Source organism: Heteronotia binoei, chromosome 6, assembly GCF_032191835.1.
Source record: "Heteronotia binoei isolate CCM8104 ecotype False Entrance Well chromosome 6, APGP_CSIRO_Hbin_v1, whole genome shotgun sequence".
NCBI classification, from domain to species: Eukaryota; Metazoa; Chordata; class Lepidosauria; order Squamata; family Gekkonidae; genus Heteronotia; species Heteronotia binoei.
In genome coordinates this window covers 148,631,336-148,654,804 of record NC_083228.1, presented here as the reverse complement: position 1 = coordinate 148,654,804, position 23,469 = coordinate 148,631,336, and the positions used below count along the sequence as shown (strand labels likewise).

Sequence of the window (23,469 nt, the reverse complement as noted above, 5' to 3'; positions counted from 1 at the left end):
TATCTGGGAGAACCGGGTTTGATTCCCCCCTCCTCCACTTGCAGCTGCTGGAATGGCCTTGAGTCAGCCAGAGCTCTCTTATCTGGGAGAACCGGGTCTGATTCCCTACTCCTCCACTTGCAGCTGCTGGAATGGCCTTGAGTCAGCCATCGCTCTCTTATCTGGGAGAACCGGGTTTGATTCCCCCCTCCTCCACTTGCAGCTGCTGGAATGGCCTTGAGTCAGCCAGAGCTCTCACAGGAGTTGTCCTTGAAAGGGCAGCTGCTGTAAGAGCTCTCTCAGCCTCACCCACCTCACAGGGTGTCTGTTTGATGTAGTGGTTAAGTATGCAGACTCTTATCTGGGAGAACCGGGTTTGATTCCCCACTCCTCCACTTGCACCTGCTGGAATGGCCTTGGGTCAGCCAAAACTCTCGCAGGAGTTGTCCTTGAAAGGGCAGCTTCTGGGAGAGCCCTCTCAGCCCCACCCACCTCCCAGCGTGTCTGTTGGGGAGGAGGGGGGAAGGTAAAGGAGGTTGTGACCTCTCTGAGACTCTGAAATTCAGAGAATGGGGTGGGATATAAATCCAATATCTTCTTCTTCTTCTGTAAATTTCCCAGGGGTCTGGCCAGGGCTTGTGTGAGCGCGTGCACAAAGTACTTTGGAGTCACAGCTGGCAAAGGGCTTCCAAGGCACATTGTTTCATCAGAGGTGGCCGGCTACGGCCTTCCTCTGCAGAGTCGTCCTCGATGGTCTCCCATCCTGAGCTTCCAAGATCTGAGGCTAGGAGGGCTTCGCCGCCGCCCCCCCCCCCCCCGTCTTTTACCCAGCCTTTCATCTGCGGCTGCTTTTGCAAGTGACGCTAAGAACCCATGATTTGATGCTAACATCTGTTTATTACATTTGTGAAGAGGGTTGATTTGCAGGCTCACGGTGGGGGAACTCGGCTGTTTAATTCTAGCGCTATAATGTCTCACATCTCTTACCGCAAACCTTAATTATGGGAAAGGGAATGCTGATTTTGACAGGATGAAAACACTGCAATTCCACACACACACACACACACACACACACACGGTCTGTTTGCAACCATCCACTGGCTTAGAGGCAAAGAAGGGAGGAGGGGGGCAGAGCTCCCATAGGTGTTGCTGGGTGCAGAGAAGGGCACTCCGCAGATGCCAAGAGACTGCTCAGGTGTCTGGCAAGGGAGGGCTTGCCTGGCTGCAATCTCCCCCCCCCCCCGTTGTGGGCGTTGATTCCATGGGGTGGGGAGGGCTCTCTGTGTCAACTCAGGAGCACTTTTGCAGGCTTGGCAAACTTTCGGCTTTTCAGCCAGCAGATCAGGTTGAGAGCACCGAGTTGGGGGGGGGGACTCTTGTGTTCTGGGGGGCAGGGAGCCGCTGCAAATGCAGGACAGAGGGCAGAAGAGGAGGAAGAACCCTTAGAGCGGTTCCTCAGTGCAACAGGCTTCCTCGGGAGGTGGTGGGCTCTCCTTCCTTGGAGGTTTTTAAACAGAGGCTAGATGGCCATCTGACAGCAATGAGGATCCTGTGAATTGAGGGGGAGGGGTTTGTGAGTTTCCTGCCTTGTGCAGGGGGTTGGACTAGATGACCCTGGAGGGCCCTTCCAACTCTAGGATTCTGTGCTTCCAGGTGGTCTGGAACTGTGCTCTAACAATAGACTTCATTTTCGCCACCGTTTTTCTCTCCCAGTGGGGGGGGACCCCTCCCCCCTCTGGCTGTGCGCAGGAAGCTGGGAATACCCTGCAGTCGGGGGGGGGGGCGGGAAGTGTGTGTTGGGAGATTCCCTCCCCGCCCTCCCTGCGGGAGCCTTCGGGGGGCAGCAGCCGCCTCCACCTTCCCTCCCTGGGGCCCCCTCGGGTCGCTTCGGTTGGTGGTCGCCGCCTGGAATCCGCCCCCCCCGGCCCGCAGCGGGGCGCTCTGCCCATGCTCAGAGGGGGCTGCGTTCTGGGGCCTGCCGCAGGGGCCGACCGACGGGGCTGCCTCCCGCTTTCCCCGCCGCGCCCCCGAGAAGGAGGGCGCGCCGTGTGGAGCTGGTCCTGCGGGTGGCGCTCCGGCCGTCCTCCGTCCTCCTCCTCCCGCCCGGTGGCGGCGGCGGCGGCCTCTCATCCACACCGCGGTCACGTAGGATTGCGTAGGAGCTGGGAGGGCGGCCAGGCGGGCCGGGGAGACCAGGGCGCACCAACGCCCGCCCGCCTTGCCCAGCCAGCCAGCCAGCAGCCGCCGCCGCTGCTTCCGACGGAGCCAGCCCTCGCCAGACGGCCGGCCTGCCGGGCGGGCAGCAGCAGCAGCGACTCATTGCGTGCCTTCCCCCTTCTCCCTCCCCCCCTGCAGAGGATGGCGGCGAGGCCGGACGGGCGGCCCCCCTGAGCCCCTGCGGGGCGCGAGGGGGCGGCGGGCAGACGCGACGGGCCGAGCAGGGCGGCGCGGGACGGACGATGTGGGGGCCGCCTCCTTCGGGCCAGGGGGGGCACCAGGCAGCCGCAGCAGCAGCCGAGCCGACGGAGCCGCCGCGCCGGAGGAGGCGGAGGAGGAGAGGCAGCAGCGGGGCGGGCATGTGAGCGCCAGAGAGCCCGCCCCACCCGCGTACAGACGGCGCCCGGGGCAGGCGAGGCAGCGGCAGGCGGGACGGGACGGGACGGGCGGGGGGCCATGAAGGGTGTCCCGGCTGCACCCAGTCGTCGCCACGGCGCCCGCCCCTTCGCCCGAGGAGGAGACCGCTGCGCGCCCCCGGGGGCCGCCGCCCGCCCTCGGGACCTGCGCCCCGGGCGGGGATCCGGAGCCCGCCTCGCCTCGGCCGCCGCCTTCTCCTGAGGCCCGTCGCCCGCCCCTTCGCGCCGAGCCCTCCCGCGGACAGCCGGACCTGCCTCGGAGCCCAAGCTGCCCGCCTGGCTGCAGAGCCCTCCCGTCGGACAGAGGCGCCAAGCGGGGAGGCCGGGAGGCGTCCGGGGGCGGGCGGGGGGAGGCCGGGCCCGGGGCTTCTGCTGCCCGCCCCGATGGAGACCCGCGGTGGGGCGACGCCGCCGCCGGCTAGCGGCCTGCTGCTGTGACCGGGGCCCGCCCGCGCCGTCGGTGTGGCCATGGCGGCGGCTATCGCCAGCTCGCTGATCCGGCAGAAGCGGCAGGCGCGCGAGTCCAACAGCGAGCGCGTCTCGGCCTCCAAGCGCCGCACCAGCCCCAGCAAAGACGGCCGCTCCCTCTGCGAGAGACACGTCTTGGGCGTCTTCAGCAAGGTCCGCTTCTGCAGCGGCCGCAAGAGGCACGTCCGGCGGAGACCAGGTCAGTCCCGCCCGCCCCCACACCCCCCAGCCCGAGCCTCCGGCCCAGGGGCGTCTCCGAAGTTAGGAGGTCCCTAGACAGGCACCGAAGAGGGGGGAGAGTTCTTGGGAATCCTGGCACTTGGGGGAGGGGAGAGTGGGTGGGCTTCTAGTGTCCTGGCCCCACTGATGGACCTCCTGGTGGCACCTGGGTTTTTTCGCCATTGTGTGACACAGAGTGTTGGACTGGAGGGGCCATTGGCCTGATCCAACAGGGCTTCTCTTATGTTCTTATGTGACACAGAGTGTTGGACTGGAAGGGCCATTGGCCGGATCCAACAGGGCTTCTCTAATGTTCTTATATGGAGCAGAGGTCCATCAGTGGCTGTTAGCTGGAACTCTCTGTCTGGGGCAGGGATACTCTGTATTTTTGGTGCTTGGGAGGGGCAACAGTGGGAGGGCTTCTGGTGTCCTGGCCCCACTGGTGGACCTCCTGATGGCACCTGGGTTTTTTGGCCACTGTGTGACACAGAGTGTTGGACTGGGTGGGCCATTGGCCTGATCCATCATGGCTTCTCTGATGTTCTTATGTGACACAGAGTGTTGGACTGGAGGGGCCATTGGCCTGATCCAACAGGGCTTCTCTCATGTTCTTATGTCTGGGGTAGGGTTGCTCTGTTTTCTTGGGGTTTAGGGGGCAGGGGTTGGAGGGCTTCTGGAGTTCTGGCCCCACTGGTGGACCTCCTGATGGCCCCTGGTTTTTTGCCTCTGTGTAGCACGGAGTGATGACTGGATGGGCCATTGGCCTGATCCAACGGGGTTTCTCTTATGTTCTTATATGGAGCAGAGGTCCATCAGTGGCTCTTTGCCACAGCGTATTGATGGAACTCTGTCTGGGGCAAGTGATGCTCTGTATTATTGGTGCTTGGGAGGGCACAGTTGGAGGGCTTCTGGTGTCCTGGCCCCCCTGATGGACTTCCTGATGGCACCTGGGTTTTTTGGCTACTATTTGACACAGAATGTTGGACTGGATGGGCCATTGGCCTGCTCCAACATGGCCTGATGTTGGCCTGACCCAACAAGGTTTGGTGTAGTGGTTAAGTGTGCAGACTCTTATCTGGGAGAACTGGGTTTGATTCCCCACTCCTCCATTTGCACCTGCTGGAATGGCCTTGGGTCACCCATAGCTCTGGCAGAGGTTGTCCTTGAAAGGGCAGCTGCTGTGAGAGCCCTCTCCAGCCCCACCCACCTCACAGGGTGTCTGTTGTGGGGGAGGAAGGGAAAGGAGATTGTGAGCAGCTCTAAGACTCTTCGGAATGGAGGGCGGGATATAAATCCAATATCATCATCTACCTCACAGGGTGTCTGTTGTGGGGAGGAAGGGAAAGGAGATTGTGAGCCACTCTGAGACTCTTCAGAGTGGAGGGCGGGATATAAATCCAATATCTTCACCTACCTCACAGGGTGTCTGTTGTGGGGGAAGAAGGGAAAGGAGATTATGAGCTGCTCTGAGACTCTTCAGAGTGGAGGGCGGGATATAAATCCAATATCTTCATCTACCTCACAGGGTGTCTGTTGTGGGGGAGGAAGGGAAAGGAGATTATGAGCTGCTCTGAGACTCTTCAGAGTGGAGGGCGGGATATAAATCCAATATCATCATCTACCTCACAGGGTGTCTGTTGTGGGGGAGGAAGGTAAAGGAGATTGTGAGCTGCTCTGAGACTCTTCAGAGTGGAGGGCGGGATATAAATCCAATATCTTCTTCTTCTTCTCTGATGCTCTTATGGCTGGGGCAGTGATGCTCTGCCTTCTTGGCGCTTGGGGTGGCAAGAGTGGGAGGGCTTCTGACCCTGCTGGTGGACCTCCTGAGGGCACCTGGGCTTCCACCACTGAGTGACCCAGAGTGTTGGACTGGTTGGGCCACTGGCCTGATTCAACGCCACTCCTCTTCTGTTCTTACCAACCTGGGCTGAGGGCCAGCCAGGCCTGGGACCCTGGCAGAGTTAGGGTGGGGGTGGGCAGATGCCACAAGCGGAGAGGGAACAATGCACCCCTCCCACCGCACCTGGTTGCCTATGAACGTGGACCACAGCTGGCGCGACCAGCAGCCCACACGCCGTCATCTTAGCCTGCTTGGTTTTGGGAAGCTGGAAAGAGGGATTCGGGCCTGGGCAGAAAAGTCCGGAGTGGCCAAGCCCTTCCTTTCACCCTGCTTTGTCTCTGGGTTATTTTGCACTTCATTTCATTTATTTATTCTCCGCTTTTCTCCCCAAAGTGACTGACGTTCTTCTCTTCTTTTTTTATCCTCGCAACAACAGTGTGAGGTAGGGTTAGGTTACGTTGAGAGCAGTGTTTCCTCTTGTGAGCATAAATTCTACTTTGTGAGCTGCCGGTATTAAAGCTGTGAGCTGCTGCATCCATGAGTGTGCTCTGGGGTCATCCTTCCTGAGCTAAGTGCAAGATGTGTGAGCTGGAGGCTAAAAATCTGTGAGCTAGCTCACGCTAACTCAGCTTAGAGGGAACGCTGGTTGGGAGGATTTAGCAGTGATGGTTTCTGCGATTTTGCTTGCCGTTCTGGCGTGCCCTCCTGGAACAGATGATGCTGTAGGAGTGTCAATAGTGTTCCTGAGCTCATGCAGAATACTTTTGAGAAGCTGCTGGAGAGAGCCAGCCCTTGTGGGTGCTCTTCTCAGAGTGCCGGGGGATATTGCACAGTGCAGCTCTCGGACGTGATAAACTAGAATTACCTCATTCACACATGACATCTTTCAGTTGTATACAACCTTTCCGTTGGGTGCCCCAAAATGTAATGAGTGAATGCAGCCTCCTTGTTGGCAAAGGAGTCTGCTTGCCAGGAGCCCGGGGTCCGCTGCGGCTCACAGACTGTGGTGGGCTTCAGCTTGGAGGCTGAAGAATGTGTGAATCGCACTTTGAGCGCAACCCTGAAACTGAACTTCAGTGTTGGGCTCCTATCCTGGACTATGAAGGAGATGTGTCTGGGGATGCTTCCCACTCAGCGAGCCAGTTTGGTGTAGTGGTTAAGTGGGTGGACTCTTATCTGGGAGAGCCGGGTTTGATTCCCCACTCCTCTACTTGCACCTGCTGGAATGGCCTTGGGTCAGCTCTCTTATCTGGGAGAACTGGGTTTGATTCCCCACTCCTGCACCTGCTGGAATGGCCTTGGGTCAGCCAGAGCTCTCTTATCTGGGAGAACCGGGTTTGATTCTCCACTCCTCTACTTGCAGCTGCTGGAATGGCCTTGGGTCCGCCAGAGCTCTCATAGAGGTTGTCCTTGAAAGGGCAGCTGCTGTGAGAGCCCTCTCAGCCCCACGTACCTCACAAGGTAGGGTGTCTCTTGTGAGGGAAGAAGATATAGGAGATTGTAAGCCACTCTGAGTCTCTGATTCAGCGAGAAGGGCGGGGTATAAATCTGCAGTCTTCTCCTCCTCCTCTCTGAGCCGTTTCCAGACAAACTTATCAGGGTGACAGATGAGTAGCCGTCTTTGTCTGTCTGCAGCAGCAGAAAAGAGCCAGAGTCTTTGATGAAAGATCAAGATGGGGAGCTGGGTTAGGCTGCTTGGAGCAGCGGGAAAGAGCCGGAGTCCAGGAGCTCCTTCAAGACTAACCAGATTTGTGGCGGGGGAGGAGTTTTCGTGAGTTGCTGCTCACTTCAGTGAGTCACGAAAATGCCTACCCAGCTACAAATTTGGTTAGTCTTGAAGGAGCTCCTGGACTCTGGCTCTTTTTGGCTGCTTATCAGGGTGAATTCTTGGAATCCCCCCCCACCCCCGCATTGCTTCGCTTATTGCCTCTGAAGAAAGAGGCTGTAGTCCCTGATAAAAGGAAGTCCTTCTTCCCCCAAAGGGTGATTAACACCTGGAATTCACTGCCACAGGAGGTGGTGGCGGCTGCAAGCATAGCCAGCTTCAAGAGGGGATCGGATAAAAATATGGCGCAGAGGTCCATCAGCGTATTGTTGGAATGCTCTGTCTGGGGCAAGTGATGCTCTGTATTCTTGGTGCTTGGGGGCGGGGGCGGTGGGAGGGCTTCTACTGGTGGAACTCCTGATGGCACTTGGGGTTTTTTTTGGCCCCTGTGTGACACAGAGCATTGGACTGGAGGGGCCATTGCCCTGATCCAACATGGCTTCTCTTATGTTCTTATGTGACACAGAGTGTTGGACTGGATGGGCCATTGGCCTGATCCAACATGGCTTCTCTTATGTTCTTATGTGACACAGAGTGTTGGACTGGATGGGCCATTGGCCTGATCCAACAGGGCTCCTCTTATGTTCTTATGTGACACAGAGTGTTGGACTGGATGGGCCACTGGCCTGATCCAACAGGGCTTCTCTTATGTTCTTATGTGACACAGAGTGTTGGACTGGATGGGCCACTGGCCTGATCCAACATGGCTTCTCTTATGTTCTTATGTGACTCAGAGTGTTGGACTGGATGGGTCACTGGCCTGATCCAACAGGGCTTCTCTTATGTTCTTATGTGACACAGAGTGTTGGACTGGATGGGCCACTGGCCTGATCCAACATGGCTTCTCTTATGTTCTTATGTCTGAGGCAGTGCTGCTCTGTATTCTTGGTGCTTGTGGGGGGGCACAGTGGGAGGGCTTCTAGTGTCCTGTCCCCACTGGTGGACCTCTTGATGGCACCTGTTTTTTTTGGCCACTGTGTGACACAGAGTTTTGGACTGGATGGGCCATTGGCCTGATCCAACAGGGCTTCTCTTATGTTCTTATGTGACACAGAGGGTTGGACTGGAGGGGCCACTGGCCTGATCCAACATGGCTTCTCTTATGTTCTTATGTGACTCAGAGTGTTGGACTGGAGGGGCCACTGGCCTGATCCAACATGGCTTCTCTTATGTTCTTATGTGATACAGAATGTTGGACTGGATGGGCCTCTGGCCTGATCCAACATGGCTTCTCTTATGTTCTTATGTGACACAGAGGGTTGGACTGGATGGGTCACTGGCCTGATCCAACATGGCTTCTCTTATGTTCTTATAGAGTGTTGGACTGGATGGGTCACTGGCCTGATCCAACAGGCGTTCTCTTATGTTCTTATGTGACACAGAGTGTTGGACTGGATGGGCCATTGGCCTGATCCAACAGGGCTTCTCTTATGTTCTTCTGTGACACAGAGTGTTGGACTGGATGGGCCATTGGCCTGATCCAACAGGGCTTCTCTTATGTTCTTATGTGACACAGAGTGTTGGACTGGATGGGCCATTGGCCTGATCCAACAGGGCTTCTCTGATGTTCTTATGTGACACAGAGTGTCGGACTGGATGGGCCACTGGCCTAATCCAACAGGGCTTCTCTTATGTTCTTATGTGACACAGAGTGTTGGACTGGATGGGCCATTGGCCTGATCCAACATGGCTTCTCTTATGTTCTTATGTGACACAGAGTGTTGGACTGGAGGGGCCATTGGCCTGATCCAACAGGGCTTCTCTTATGTTCTTATGTGACACAGAGTGTTGGACTGGATGGGCCATTGGCCTGATCCAACAGAACTTCTCTTACGTTCTTATGTGACACAGAGTGTTGGACTGGATGGGCCATTGGCCTGATCCAACATGGCTTCTCTTATGTTCTTATGTGACACAGAGTGTTGGACTGGAGGGGCCACTGGCCTGATCCAACATGGCTTCTCTTATGTTCTTCTGTGACACAGAGTGTTGGACTGGAGGGGCCACTGGCCTGATCCAACAGGGCTTCTCTTATGTAGTCCACAAACGCTTGAGCTGGGATAAAGATGTCCTGGCCTTCAAGGTGCCCTAGATCAGAGGTGGCCAAAATTGCTTAATGTAGGAGCCAGATAGGATTTATTTATTTGTTTATTTTAGTAGATTTATATCCCGCCCTTTCCCATAGGAGGGCTCAGAGCGGATTACAGTCATAAATAAATAACAATTGAAGGAAAGGAAAGGTCCCCTGTGCAAGCACCAGTCGTTTCCGACTCTGGGGTGACCGTTGCTTTCACAACGTTTTCACGGCAGACTTTTGATGGGGTGGTTTGCCATTGCCTTCCCCAGTCATCTACACTTTCCTCCCAGCATGCTGGGGAATCATTTGACCGACCTCAGAAGGATGCAAGGCTGAGTCAACCTCAAGCCAGCTACCTGAAAACCCAGCTTCTACCGGAGATCAAACTCAGGTCGTGAGCAGAGCTTAGGACAGCAGTACTGCAGCTTTAACGCTCTGCGCCACGGGGCTCTTCAATTAAAAACCAGCAAAAAAATAATAATAAAGTAATATCCAAACAGAAGCAATAAGATAAAATACAGCATAGGCAGTGCGGCCACCTTTTACAGATATGTCGGCCCGAGATATATTAGCCAGGATGGTAAAATGATAGTCACTGTATTGGAGGGCAAACAGATGGTATGAGCAATAGGGCGAGGACACCCACTTGCCTCAACCAAAAGCCCGGCGGAATAGCTCCGTCTTACAGGCCATACGGAATGGTAGGAAGTCAAGTCGGGCCCGAATCTCCACAGGGAGCTGATTCCACCAGGTTGGGGCCAGGGCCAAAGAAGCTCTGGTCCTGGTCGAAGCAAGCTGGACATCCTTTGACCCAGGGATAGTCAAAATATGTCGATTAGTTGATCGCCATGATCTCTGGGGCTCGTCTGGGGAGAGGCGGTCCCACAGGTATGCCGTAGGCTTCAAACGTCAGCACTAGAACCTTGAAGCGGATCCGGTACTCGAATGGTACCCGGTGCAATTCGAACAGCGTCGGCCGAATGCTTGCCCATGAAGGCAATTCAGTTAACAGCTGTGCTGCCGCAGGTTGCGCCAGCTGGAGTTTCCGGATCAGCCCCAAGGGCAAGCCTGCGTAGAGCGAGTTACGGTAGTCCAGCCTGGAAGTGACCGTTGCATGGATCCCTGTAGCTAAGTCCTGGGGGGTCAAGATTGGGCACTAGCTGTCTGACCTGCCGAAGACAGCAAAAAGCAGATCGCACAACTGCTGTGACCTGGGTCTCCATAGAAAGGGAAGCCTCCAGTACCACTCCCGGACTCCTCACCTTCTGAGCTGCCACAAGAGGTGCACCACCCACGGTGTCGAGTCGGAGGCCCAATCTTAAACCGCTCCCCTCCCCCGACTTAGATGTTTGAGAGCTGCAGGACATGAGTGCCAGATGTTTGAGAGCTGCAAGGCAGGCGGAAAGAAAGGCAAATTGATGGAGCGGAGGTGGAAAGAAAGCAACTTTAAATGCATTCTCCAAGCTGCTGGCTGGCTTGGCTTGGAGCTGATGGGGTGGTGGGGGCTTTGAGAGCCACAGAAGATGTGTGAAAGAGCCACATGCGGCTCCAGAGAGCCAGTTTGGTGTAGTGGTGAAGTCTGCAGACTCTTTTCTGGGAGAACCAGGTTTGATTCCCCCCTCCTCCACTTGCAGCTGCTGGAATGGCCTTGGGTCAACCAGAGCTCTCTTATCTGGGAGAACCGGGTTTGATTCCCCTCCTCCACTTGCAGCTGCTGGAATGGCCTTGGGTCAGCCAGAGCTCTCTTATCTGGGAGAACCGGGTTTTTATTCCCCACTCCTCCACTTGCACCTGCTGGAATGGCCTTGGGTCAGCCAGAGCTCTCTTATCTGGGAGAACCAGGTTTGTTTCCCCACTCCTTCACTTGCACCTGCTGGAATGGCCTTGGGTCAGCCATAGCTCCGGCAGAGGTTGTCCTTGAAAGGGCAGCTGCTGTGAGAGCCCTCTCAGCCCCACCCACCTCACAGGGTGTCTGTTATGAACATATGAAGCTGCCTTATACTGAATCAGACCCTTGGTCCATCAAAGTCAGTATTGTCTTCTCAGACTGGCAGCGGCTCTCCAGGGTCTCAAGCTGAGGATTTTCATACCTACTTGCCTGGACCCTTTTTTGGAGATGCCAGGGATTGAACCTGGGACCTTCTGCTTACCAAGCAGATGCTCTACCACTGAGCCACCGTCCCTCCCTGTTGTGGGGGAGGAAGGTAAAGGAGATTGTGAGCCACTCTGAGACTCTTCGGAGTGGAGGGTGGGATATAAATCCAATATCATCTTCTTCTTCTACCTGAAGGTCTGTCATATAGAACAGGGGTGGCCAACTGTAGCTCTCCAGATGTTTTTTGCCTAAAACACCCAACAGCCCCAGCCAGCATGGCCAATGGCTGGGCTGATGTGAGTTGTAGACAAAAAACATCTGGAGAGCTACCGTTGGCCACCCCTAATATAGAGGATGGTGTGGAATTTTTTTCTGTGGCCCCAGAAGGTAGGACCAGAACCAGTGGGTTGAAATTAAATCAGAAGAGTTTCCAGCTCAACATTAGGAAGAACTTCCTGACCGTTAGAGCGGTTCCTCAGTGGAACAGGCTTCCTCCTCGGGAGGTGGTGGGCTCTCCTTCCTTGGAGGTTTTTCAACAGAGGCTAGATGGCCATCTGACAGCAATGCAGATCCTGTGAATTTAGGGAGAGATGTTTGTGAGTTTCCTGCATTGTGCAGGGGGCTGGACTAGATGACCCCGGAGGTCCCTTCCAACTCTAGGATTCTATGGTTCTTCAGGAGGTGGTGGACTCTCCTTCCTTGAGAGGAGACTGAGAGGGCTCTCATAGCAGCTGCCTTTTCAAGGACAGAGACTCAGAGCAGCTTACAATCTCATATATCTTCTCCCCCCACAACAGACGCCCTGTGAGGTGGGTGGGGCTGATAGGGCTCTCACAGCAGCTGCCCTTTCAAGGACAGAGACTCAGAGCGGCTCATAATCTCCTTTCCCTTCCTCCCCCACAACAGACACCCTGTGAGGTGGGTGGGGCTGAGAGAGCTCTGACAGAAGCTGCCCTTTCAAGGACAACCTCTGCCAGAGCTTTGGCTGACCCAAGGCCATTCCAGCAGGTGCAAGTGGAGGAGTGGGGAATCAAACCCGGTTCTCCCAGATAAAAGTCCGCACACTCCACCACGACACCAAACTGGCTTTCAGTTTGTCCAGCATACTTTCAAATGGCAGCCGTTTGGCCGCGAGGAGCTTGGTGGAGCTGTGGGCGGAGAAGGAGCAGAGTGATGCTAATTGGGGCCAGATTTGTCATAGCCGGGCTGATGGCTCAGTGTGGAGTGAGCGCTGGGTGCCGCTCAGAACGGCAGGCCGCTGTCGCTTTTGCTCCAGGGCTTGCGTTTTGAACGAGGCAGGCAGAGGGGAAGTCCCAAAGCTGCCTTCTACTGAATCAGACCCCCCTCGGTCCATCCAGGTCAGTATTGTCTTGCTCAGACTGGCAGCGGCTCTGCAGGGTCTCAGCCGAGGCCTTTCGCACCATCTCCCGCCTTTAACTGGAGATGCCGGGGATTGAACCTGGGGCCTTCTGCGTGTCAAGCAGAGGCTCTGCCACTGAGCCACAGCCTCTCCCTAGTGAAACGGGAAGGGGGGCTTGGGGGGTTTTGTGGAGAGACCAGCAGAGGAGGTGGTCTGACCCCTAGGGCCTGCTTGCCCCGGCCGGCCGTTGCGGGAAGCGACAGTTGTGATGCTTTCTGTTTATTACCTGCGGTTTATTTACGATGACTCGGTGACGTTTCCAATTTGCAAAGTGCTTTTTTTGCGGCGGCGGCAAATGTCTTGGGCCCTCCCGAGCGAAGGCGCTGGCCGCCGCCGCCGCTCTTGCAGTGTAGATGGGCCGTGGGGCGGAGGGCCCACGTCGCTCAAGGTGGAGGGCGGCCCTTGGCCTTCCGGGGCCCCGTTCAAGGGGAAAAATCTGCCGGAGATTCTCGAGCGGTGCTGTCAGTCAGAGGAGACAGGTCTGGGGCAGGGCTGGGCTTGCTGGGTCATCTCCTCACTCCCCACCCCCCACCCCTTTTCTGTTCTGCGATTCCAATGGCCTGCCTGCTCGCAGTCCTCCCCCCCCCCTCCATTTCGGGTTGAATGTGCTCTTTTGAATAGGTTGAAACCACAGGTGCAAGGAATTTGGATGTGCCATACGGCCCCCTCCGCTGAGTCTTGGGTGTGGGGAATAACCGATAGGCTCTAGGGGTGCCCCGGGGCACAGAGAGGTGAAGCTGCAGGACTGCAGTCTGAGCTCTTTGCTCATAACCTGAGTTCGATGATCGATCCTGGTGGAAGCTGGGTTCAGGTAGCCGGCTCCAGGTTGACTCAGCCTTCCCTCCTTCCGAGGTCGGTCAAAGGAGTCCCCAGCTTGCTGTGGGGGAAAGTGTAGAGGACTGGGGAAGGCAAGGGCAAACCACCCCGTCAAAAGTCTGCCGTGAAAACGCTGTGATGCGATGTCTCCCCAGAGTCAGAAACGACTGGTGCTTGCACAGGGGACTACCTTGACCTTCTAGGGGTGCAGACTTGGCGATGATTCTGCTTCTCCAAATCTCTCGTTGTTGCATTGCACTGAGGGTGTTGCCGACTCATGACCAGCTGCAGCTGCCAGCTCCAGGGAGGGAGATTCCTGGAGGTTTGGCGGAGGGTGGAGACTGGGAAGGGTGAAGTCTAGGAGAGGAGGGGAGGGAGGGAGCTGTGTGGGCATGTGATGCCAGAGAATCCACACACCCAAGTGGCCGTTTGCTCCAGGGGAACTGATTTCTGTTGTCTAGAGGTCGGGTGCAATTCCAGGAGATAGAATCCTAGAGTTGGAAGGGACCTCTAGGGTCATCTAGTCCAACCCCCTGCAGATCTTCAGACCCCATCTGGGGTCAAACAACCTTTCAACGAGCCCCAGCTCTGGTTCTCTTAGGAGACAGAGCTGTTATCGGGAGCCTACAGGCCATTTGCTAGACTGCTAGTGGAAAGGACAAGCTCCGTAGGGAGCAGAATTAGAACCCGTGTCTCCCATTCCACAAGATAGTCCTCTAAACCTGCATTCTGAAGTCCAGATCTGCCCCCCCCCCCCAGCACTTTTTTCCCTGGCTTCTTCTGGCAAATCTTTCAAAATGCAGGGAACGGTTTGTTGACCGTTTGTTCCTTTAAATATTTATCTCCCCTGGACCTTTGTGTTCCAAGTGGTGCGTTTCAAAGCTCTCTGTCTGGTTGATCTTATAAAGCGGTTAACCAAACAGGCGAGTCGCACTGGAAGGAGAAAAATTTCTTTCCAAAAAGGAAGAGAGACACGTCTGGCTCTTCTCCTCTGCAGGGGGTGTTTCTCCGTGCAGGGCCTCTTATGGCCCTGGACGTGTTTGGGAGAGTTTTCTTTAGTGGTGGCCAAAGAGTCCCCCTTGCATTTTGGGTGGGAAGATGTCCGGGTCTTCTGTGCATGTGAGATTTCTCTAGTCCTGCCAGTCCCTCTTTCTCAGGTCTGGAGAGACAGCTCTTAGAAAGCCAGCGTCTCCCTTTCATCTTGCGTGTGGATTTTTAACGGGCCACATTGGGCATCCCCAGTTGGGTATCTGGGCCTGGGGCTGATGAATAAATGCTTGCCAGTTTGGTGTAGTGGTTAAGTGTGCGGACTCTTATCTGGGAGAACCAGGTTTGATTCTTCACTCCTCCACTTGCACCTGCTGGAATGGCCTTGGGTCAGCCAGAGCTCTGGCAGAGGTTGTCCTTGAAAGGGCAGCTGCTGTGAGAGCCCTCTCAGCCCCACCCACCTCACAGGGTGTCTGTTGTGGGGGAGGAAGGGAAAGGAGATTGTAGGCAGCTCTGGGAGTCTGTCCTTGAAAGGGCAGTTTCTGTGGGAGCCCTCTCAGCCCCACCCACCTCACAGGGTGTCTGTGGTGGGGGAGGAAGGGAAAGGAGATTGTAGGCCGCTCTGAGACTCTGTCCTTGAAAGGGCAGCCTCTGGGAGAGCTCTCTCCAGCCCCACCCACCTCACAGGGTGTCTGTTGTGGGGGAGGAAGGGAAAGGAGATTGTAGGCCGCTCTGAGACTCTGTCCTTGAAAGGGCAGCTTCTGGGAGAGCTCTCTCAGCCCCACCCACCTCACAGGGTGTCTGTTGTGGGGAAGGAAGATAAAGAAGATTGTGAGCCGCTCTGAGACTCTTTGGAGTGGAGGGCGGGATATAAATCCAATATCTTCTTCTTGCACGGAAAGCAGCCTTTCTGTTCACAGCCAGGCTTTCTGCGGAGTCTCTGGCTCGGCCATTGTGTCCTTTGTTGCTGCAGTGGGCTGTTTGGGGCAGAAGAGGCAGCTGCATGGTTGGTGGAGAGTGTGTGTGATGCAAATGCATGTCGGCTGGGGTGGGGGCAGGGGCAAATGTCGCAGAGACCTTTCAGTGCATCCCTGCAGTTTCCTCTTATGTTCTTATGTCTGGGGCAGTGATGCTCTGTATTCTTATTGTTTTTTGGGGGGGCTACAGTTAGAGGACTTTTAATGTCCTGGCCCCACTGATGGACCTCCTGGGGTTTTTTGGCCTCTGTGATGCAGAGTGTTGGACTGGATGGGCCATTGGCCTGATCCAACAGGGCTTCTATTATGTTCTTATCCGAAAAAGTTTGTGAAACTATTTTGTGCAAAGCAGACCTACTAACTTGTGCAAGAAGCCTCTTTGAAATAGTTCAGTTTTGCACAGTTTGTGGACAGCCAGGAGGGTGGGAGCTTCCCTGACCTCCTGTGGCAGGCTGTTCCACAAGGCAGGGGCCACAACAGAGAAGGCCCATCTCCATGCTGCTGTTGATTTTGCCCATTTGCAGGCTGGCCCCTGCTGAAGCCCTTGCTGGGATGAGCGAAGCTGCCATGGGGGAGCATAGAGTGGGAGGGGGGTCTGCAGATAAGCAGGACCTAATTATGAAGGGCTTTATATATAAGAACATAAGAGAAGCCATGTTGGATCAGGCCAATGGCCCATCCAGTCCAACACTCTGTGTCACACAGTGGACAAGAAACCCAAGTGCCATCAGGAGGTCCAGCAGTGGGGCCAGGACATTAGAAGCCCTCCCACTGTGCCCCCCACCAAGCACCAAGAATGCAGAGCATCACTGCCCCAGACAGAGAGTTCCATCAATACGCTGTGGCTAATAGCCACTGATGGACCTCTGTTTCATATGTCAATGCTTGTAGCCGCCGCCACCTCCTGTGGTAATGAATTCCATGTGATAATCACCCTTTGGATGAAGAAGTACTCCCTTTTATCCATTCTAACCTGACTGCTCAGCAATTTCATTGAATGCCCTCGAGTTCTTGTATTGTGAGAAAGGGGGAAAAGTACTTCTTTCTCTACCTTCTCTATCCCATGCATAATCTTGTAAACCTCTCTCATGTCACCCCGCAGGCGACGTTTCTCCAAGCTAAAGAGCCTTAAGCGTTTTAACCTTCCTTTCTAGGGAAAGTGCTCTAACCCTTGAATCATTCTAGTTGCCCTTTTCTGCACTTTGTCCAGCGCTATAATATCTCTTTTGAGAGGCAGTATGTGATGCGCGTCATTCAGATTGGTTCAAATTGGTGCCTCCTACGCGCTTGAGGAGGCGGAAGGCACATGTGTCTTATTAGCAAGGCATGCCTCACTTGGCCGCTCATTCATGCTCACAAGCGGCCGCACACAAGCCACTTGAAAAAGCAGCCTCGTGGAAGTTGCTGCCCTCAGCAGATGTCGGCCTCGGGGAAACTGCAGCTGCGGTTCTGTGGCAGGAGGGGTCCCACATAGGTTGCTCCAGACAGGCGCTGCGGCTGGCCATTCAGCAGGTTGCCCTTTGGCCTGAGAAAGAAGGCCTTTGCAGCCACTGGCAGAACCGAAGGCTGGATTGTCCCTGGAAATACGGCCTGTGAAATGATCGAGTGGGTGGGAGTTTTTCCCACCCCTGGGAACAGATGTTAGAATGCAGATTGCAAAATAAAAATCCCCTGTGCAAGCACCAGTCATTTCCGACTCTGGGGTGACCGTCGCATCACAACGTTTTCACGGCAGGCTTTTGACAGGGTGGTTTGCCATTGCCCCGTGGCACAGAGTGTTAAAGCTGCAGTCCTGCAGTCCTAAGCTCTGCTCACGACCTGAGTTCGATCCCCGGCGGAAGCTGGGTTTTCAGGTAGCTGGCTCGAGATTGACTCAGCCTTCCATCCTTCCAAGGTCGGTCAAATGAGTCCCCAGCTTGCTGGGGGGAAAGTGGAGATGACTGGGGAAGGCCATGGCAAACCACCCTGTAAAAAGTCTGCCGTGAAAACGTCGTGAAAGCAACGTCACCCCAGAGTCGGAAACGACTGGTGCTTGCACAGGGGAACTTTCCTTTCCTTCCCACTGCCTTCCCCCAAAATAAAAATACTTGTGCTCAAAATGCTGCCACGGTGGAGGGCTGTGAGACACCTGACTCACATGAACACATAAAGCTGTTTTAGAAGCATATTATCATAGACTCGTAGAATCCTAGAGTTGGAAGGGACCTCCAGGGTCATCTAGTCCAAACCCCTGCACAATGCAGGGAACTCACAAATATCTCCCCCTAAATTCACAGGATCCTCATTGCTGTCTTATAGTGAATCAGACCCCCTTTGGTCCATCAGAGTCAGTATTGCCTACTCAGATTGGCAGCTGCTCTCTGGGGTCTTTCCCATCTCTCAACCAATCTACACTACCTTGGTGTAGTGGTTAAGAGACGTGCACTCTGGAGAAGAAGAAGAAGAAGAAGAAGATATTGGATTTATATCCCGCCCTCCACTCCGAAGAGTCTCAGAGCGGCTCACAATCTCCTTTACCTTCCTCCCCCACAACAAACACCCTGTGAGGTGGGTGGGGCTGGAGAGGACTCTCACAGCAGCTGCCCTTTCAAGGACAACCTCTGCCAGAGCTATGGCTGACCCAAGGCCATGCTAGCAGGTGCAAGTGGAGGAGTGGGGAATCAAACCCGGTTCTCCCAGATAAGAGTCTGCACACTTAACCACTACACCAAACTGGTGGGGGTCAGGTGTTGATTCTTCACTCTTCCTCCAGCACGTGAAGCCTTCTGGGTGAACTTCGGGCCAGCCACGGTTCCCTCAGAACTCTCTCAGCCCCACCTACCTCACAGGGTGTTGGTTGAGGGGAGTGGAAGAAGAAGAAGAAGAGATTGGATTTATACCCCGTCCTTGACTCCCTGTGTGGAATCCACCTTGGGTCCCAATTAGAAAGGCAGACTGTCAAGAACACAAATAAATGAATAAAATAATAAATCAAAATTGTCCAACAAAAGCCCCATTGGAATGAAGGGGCCTGCCCAAAATTTGCAGAAAGAACTGGTGGTAAACGTAAATGTATGTAAAACGTAATGGCAGATATGGGAGATAAAAGCTTTAGAAAGAACACAGGAAACCCCAGTTAATATCTTATTTTTAACTCAAACTACAAACATGCTTTAAACATTATCAGTTTTGCAGTATTTCCTTACAGTATCTCCGACGCCCCCTCTCCCATTTCTTCCATCCATTTGCACTGGGACAGTATATAGCAGGGGTGGCCAAACTTGTATAACGTAAGAGCCACATAGAATAAATGTCAGATGTCTGAGAGCCGCAAGATGGGAGAGAAGGCAGGCAGGCAGGCAAACGGATGGGGGAGGTGGAAAGAATGCAACTTTAACTGCATTCTCCAAGTCACCAGCTTGCTTTGCTTGGGGAACTGATTTAAAGAGAGACATATTTTCTCCAAGTTGGCCAATGGGGGGGCGGGGGCTTGGAGAGCCACGCGGAAGGTGTGAAAGAGCCACATGTGGCTCCCGAGCCACAGTTTGGCCATGCCTGCCCTATAAGGTAGGTGGGGCTGAGAGGACTCTCACAGCAGCTGCCCTTTCAAGGACAACTCCTACGAGAGCTATGGCTGACCTAAGGCCGTTCCAGCAGCTGCAAGCGGAGTAGTAGGGAATCAAACCTGGTTCTCCCAGATAAGAGTCTGCACACTTAACCGCTACACCAAATTGGTTTATTTCAATATGCATCACCTTACCCTTGCCTGCGCTGCATATTCCATGTTCTCGCCTACACCGCCAGACTTAGACATTAGTCCTCCGTGGTTTTTATAGACTCATAGAATCACAGAGTTGGAAGGGGTCACAGAGGCCATCCAGTCCAGCCCCCTGCTCAATACAGGATCAGCCTAGAGCATCCCTGACAAGGCTTCATCCAGCCGATTCTTCAAGACTGCCAGGGCGAGCTCCCCCACCTCCCTCAGGAGCCGATTCCACTGCGGAACAACTCCGCCTGTAAAAAAGAGTTTTTTTTCCTAATATCCAGCCAGTACCTTCCTGCCCTTAATTTAGACCCATAATTTGCACCATCCTGAATAATCTGGGGTCATCCACAGACTTGGCTTCTACACTTCTGAAGTCGTGCTGAGATTTCCCTCAGCAGGCTCCATTCTTATTTGAGCCTAATCATGCTTTCTTTGGCTGTGCTTCATGCCAATTTGCTTGGGACGACAGACGACTGGCCTGTAATTCCCTGCATGCCCGCTGGACCCCTTCTTAAAAAATACGGTGAGGTTTGCCACTTTCTGGTCTTCTTTTTAAGGACAGGTGGCATATAGAAGACGAAGAACAGATTGGATTTATACCCCGTCTTTCACTACCCAAAGGAGTCTCAGAGCAACTTACAACCGCCTTTCCCTTCCCCTCCCCACAACAGACAACCTGTGAGGTGGGTGGGGCTGAGAGAGCTCTGACAGAAACTGCCCTTTCAAGGACAACTCCTGCGAGAGCTCTGGCTGACCCAAGGCCATTCCAGCAGCTGCAAGTGGAGGAGTGGGGAATCAAACCCGGTTCTCCCAGATAAGAGTCAGCATACTTCACCACTACATAAAGCTGGCTCTCATACCAGTTAGCAAATCAACAATTTCATATTTGAAATTGTATTCTCACATGAATCTGCCTTCTACTGGATACTTTAAGGTCAGTATTGACTACTCAGGCTGGCAGCAGCTCTCCAGGGTCCCAGGCAGAGGTCCGTTGCCTGGTCCTTTCAACTGGAGGTGGGACCTCCAGGGTCATCTAGTCCAACCCCCTGCACAATGCAGGAAACTCACAGACACCTCCCCCTAAATTCGCAGGATCTTCATTGCTGTCAGGTGGCCATCTAGCCTCTGTTTAAAAACCTCCAAAGAAGGAGAGCCCACCACCTCCCAAGGAGGAAGCCTGTTCCGAACCGCTCTGACAGTCAGGAATCATAAAATAATAGAATCCTAGAGTTGGAAGGGACCTCCAGGGTCATCAAGTCCAACTCCCTGCACAATGCAGGAAACTCACAAACACCTCCCCCTAAATTCACAGGATCTTCATTGCTGTCAGATGGCCACCTAGCCTCTATTTAAAAACCTCCAAGGAAGGAGAGCCCACCACCTATCGAGGAAGCCTGTTCCACTGAGGAACCACTCTAAACTCACAAACACCTCCCCCTAAATTCACAGTATCTTAATTGCTGTCAGGTGGCCATCTAGCCGCTGTTTAAAAACCTCCAAGGAAGGAGAGCTCACCACCTCCCGAGGAAGCCTGCTCCACTGAGGAACCGCTCTGACGGTCAGGAATCATAGAATCCTAGAGTTGGAAGGGACCTCCAGGGTCATCTAGTCCAACCCTCTGCACAAGGCAGGAAACTCACAAACACCTCCCCCAAAATTCACAGGATCTTCATTGCTGTTAGATGGCCATCCAGCCTCTGTTTAAAAACCTCCAAGGAAGGAGCGCCCACCACCTCCCAAGGAGGAAGCCTCTTCCACTGAGGAACTGCTCCGACGGTCAGGAAGTACTTTCTAATGTTGAGCCAGAAACTCTTTTGATGTAATTTCAACCCGTTGGTTCTGGTTTAATATATTGCTTATTATTTGTTGCTCAGTCACACAGTCGAGTCCCACTCTTTGTGACCCCATGGACAAAGTCACGCCAGGCTGGTGGCTGTAATCGTCGATGGGTTTAATAGGGAGTTAGGTTCATGGAGGAGTGGCCCATCAGGGGCTATCAGACATGATACCTCCGGGGAGCCTCCATATCCAGCAGCAGTAAACCTCTAAATCCCAGTGCCAGGAGGCAGCATTGGGGAAGGGGGGGGCTTGGCCTCTGTGTTCTGTTTGTGGCAGCTGGTTGGCTGCAGTGTGAGACACAACGGTGGAAAAATGTACCCTCCCTGGTCCAATCCAGCAACGCTTTTCTTGTGTTTTCATGTTAGTTGTGTCCTGGTTCTGCTTAAAAGGTGGCTCCTGCTGGTCTGTTGCTTCTGAACCCACTGGGCGAACTTCTGTGGTGTCATGAAGTTCTGGGAGGGACGATGGCTCAGTGGTAGAGCATCAGCTTGGTAAGCAGAAGGTCCCAAGTTCAATCCTCGGCATCTCCAACTAAAAAGGGTCCAGGCAAGCAGGCGTGAAAAACCTCAGCTTGAGACCTGGAGAGCCGCTGCCAGTCTGAGTAGACAAGACTGACTTGGATGGACCAGGAGGGGTCTGATTCAGTAGAAGACAGCTTTATATGTTCATATTTTGGGGAGGGATGGTGGATCAGTGGTAGAGCATCTGCTTGGTAAGCAGAAGGTCCCAGGTCCAATCCCCAGCAACTCCAGCTCAAAAAGGGTCCAGGCAAGTAGGCGTGAAAAACCTCAGCTTGAGACCCTGGAGAGCCGCTGCCAGTCTGAGTAGACAAGAATGACTTTAGGGAGGGATGGTGGCTCAATAGTAGAGCATCTGCTTGGTAAGCAGAAGGTCCCAGGTTCAATCCCCGGCATCTCCAACTCAAAAGGGTCCAGGCAAGCAGGCGTGAAAAACCTCAGCTTGAGACCCTGGAGAGCCGCTGCCAGTCTGAGTAGGCAAGACTGACTTTGATGGACCCAGGGGGGTCTGATTCAGTAGAAGGCAACTTCATCTGTTCACCAACATTCTACCCATTCCTGCGTTCTTGTGCTGTTCTGGTTCATTCTGAGTGTGCCCATTTCAGGAAGATTCCCTGATAGACTGGGCCCCGTGTAAGTTACTGTCAGTCTATTGGTGCTGATGCCATTTTAACTTCTCTTCTTACACTGGCAGTGGTCCTTTCTCTTTTGTAACCTGCTTTGCTGGGACTGGTCCTAATGGGACCATTTGAGCCTGCTTCGGCGGGGAGGGCGGGATATAAATAAAATAAAATGTTGAATGTTGATTGATTTGCTGGGGCCACAAGTCTGCCCAACCACTCGCAGATCCAACATTGGGGCATCTGAGGAAAGCAGTTCCGCGGGGTGGGGTGGGGGGGCGGAATTCTCGTTTCTTGCATCAAGACATGGAAGGACTCCTGCAGAAGGGTTTCCAAAAATTTGGGAACCCTCACCGGCTGGAAACAAATACTCTTCAAAGGAGAATCTGCCATCACCCCAGTGATGTAACAAATCAATGGCTATACAGTGTTGAATAGTACGCAGATTCTGAAAAAGCACTGTAGTAATAGAATGAGAGCCAGTTTGGTGTAGTGGTTATGTGCGTGGACTCTTCTCTGGGAGAACTGGGTTTGATTCCCCGCTCCTCCACTTGCAGTTGCTGGAATGGCCTTGGGTCAGCCAGAGCTCTCGCAGAGCTGTCTTTGAAAAGGCATCTTCTGGGAGAGCCCTCTCAGCCCCACTCACCTCACAGGGTGTCTGTTGTGGGGGAGGAAGGTAAAGGAGAGTGTGAGCCACTCTGCTTCAGAGAGAAGGGCATGGTATAAATCCAATATCTTCTGAAGAGAGCCAGTTTGGTGTAGCGGTTAAGTGCGCAGACTCTTATCTGGGGAACCAAGTTTGATTTCCCCACTCCTCCACTTGCAGCTGCTGGAATAGCCCTGGGTCAGCCATAGCTTTTGTAGGAGTTGTCCTTGAAAGGGCAGCTGCTGTAAGAGCTCTCTTAGCCCCACCTCTCTCACAGGGTGTGGGGGAAGGTAAAGGAGATTGTGACCACTCTGAGATTCAGAGTATAGGGTGGGATATAAATCCAATATCTTCTACACCCACAAAAAAAACCCTGCTAATACAATGTTGAACCACAAAACGTAGATTTAAACACACAGCGATAACCACGACATCCATGGCCGTGGTTATTGCTGCGTGTTTAAATCCAAATTTTGCGGTTCAACATTGTATCTGCAGGTACTGCATCCTTTAAGAATAATTAATAGCAAGGGTTTTTGGAATTATTCGTGGATTTTTTTTTTGTGTACATTCCATTACAACAGTGCTTTTCCAGAATTTGCATATCTACCCAAGTGACGGTGTCCTTTTTCTTCCCGTGAGCGCTGAGCCAGGGTTAAATAGTCGGCCCTCAGCTTTTGACTGGCATGCCAAAGCTGAGACTGCCAGGGAACTGCTTTGACTGGCACTTGCTTTCTGACTCAGCGCGTGAGCTATTGGCCTTGG

General features: G+C 54.0%; 1 protein-coding gene and 1 non-coding gene across 4 annotated transcripts in view; one reads left to right on the top strand and one right to left on the bottom strand.

Moving 5' to 3' along the window:
* The window catches only part of FGF12 (fibroblast growth factor 12), a 399,444-nt gene that overhangs the window by 208,250 nt on the left and 167,725 nt on the right, over positions 1-23,469 (top strand). Inside the window, exon 1 of one of the 3 annotated variants that reach the window (XM_060242864.1) lies at positions 3,042-3,279. The exons of the other annotated variants lie outside the window; for them this stretch is intronic. Coding sequence (XP_060098847.1) covers positions 3,081-3,279 — 199 coding nt within the window. The 5' untranslated portion in view covers positions 3,042-3,080. Of the gene's footprint in view, positions 1-3,041; positions 3,280-23,469 lie in introns of those variants that run through there. 3 annotated transcript variants of the gene reach the window in all.
* On the bottom strand, positions 12,575-12,649 carry TRNAV-GAC (transfer RNA valine (anticodon GAC)). Its single transcript has one exon. It is a non-coding gene; the product is annotated as a tRNA-Val (tRNA).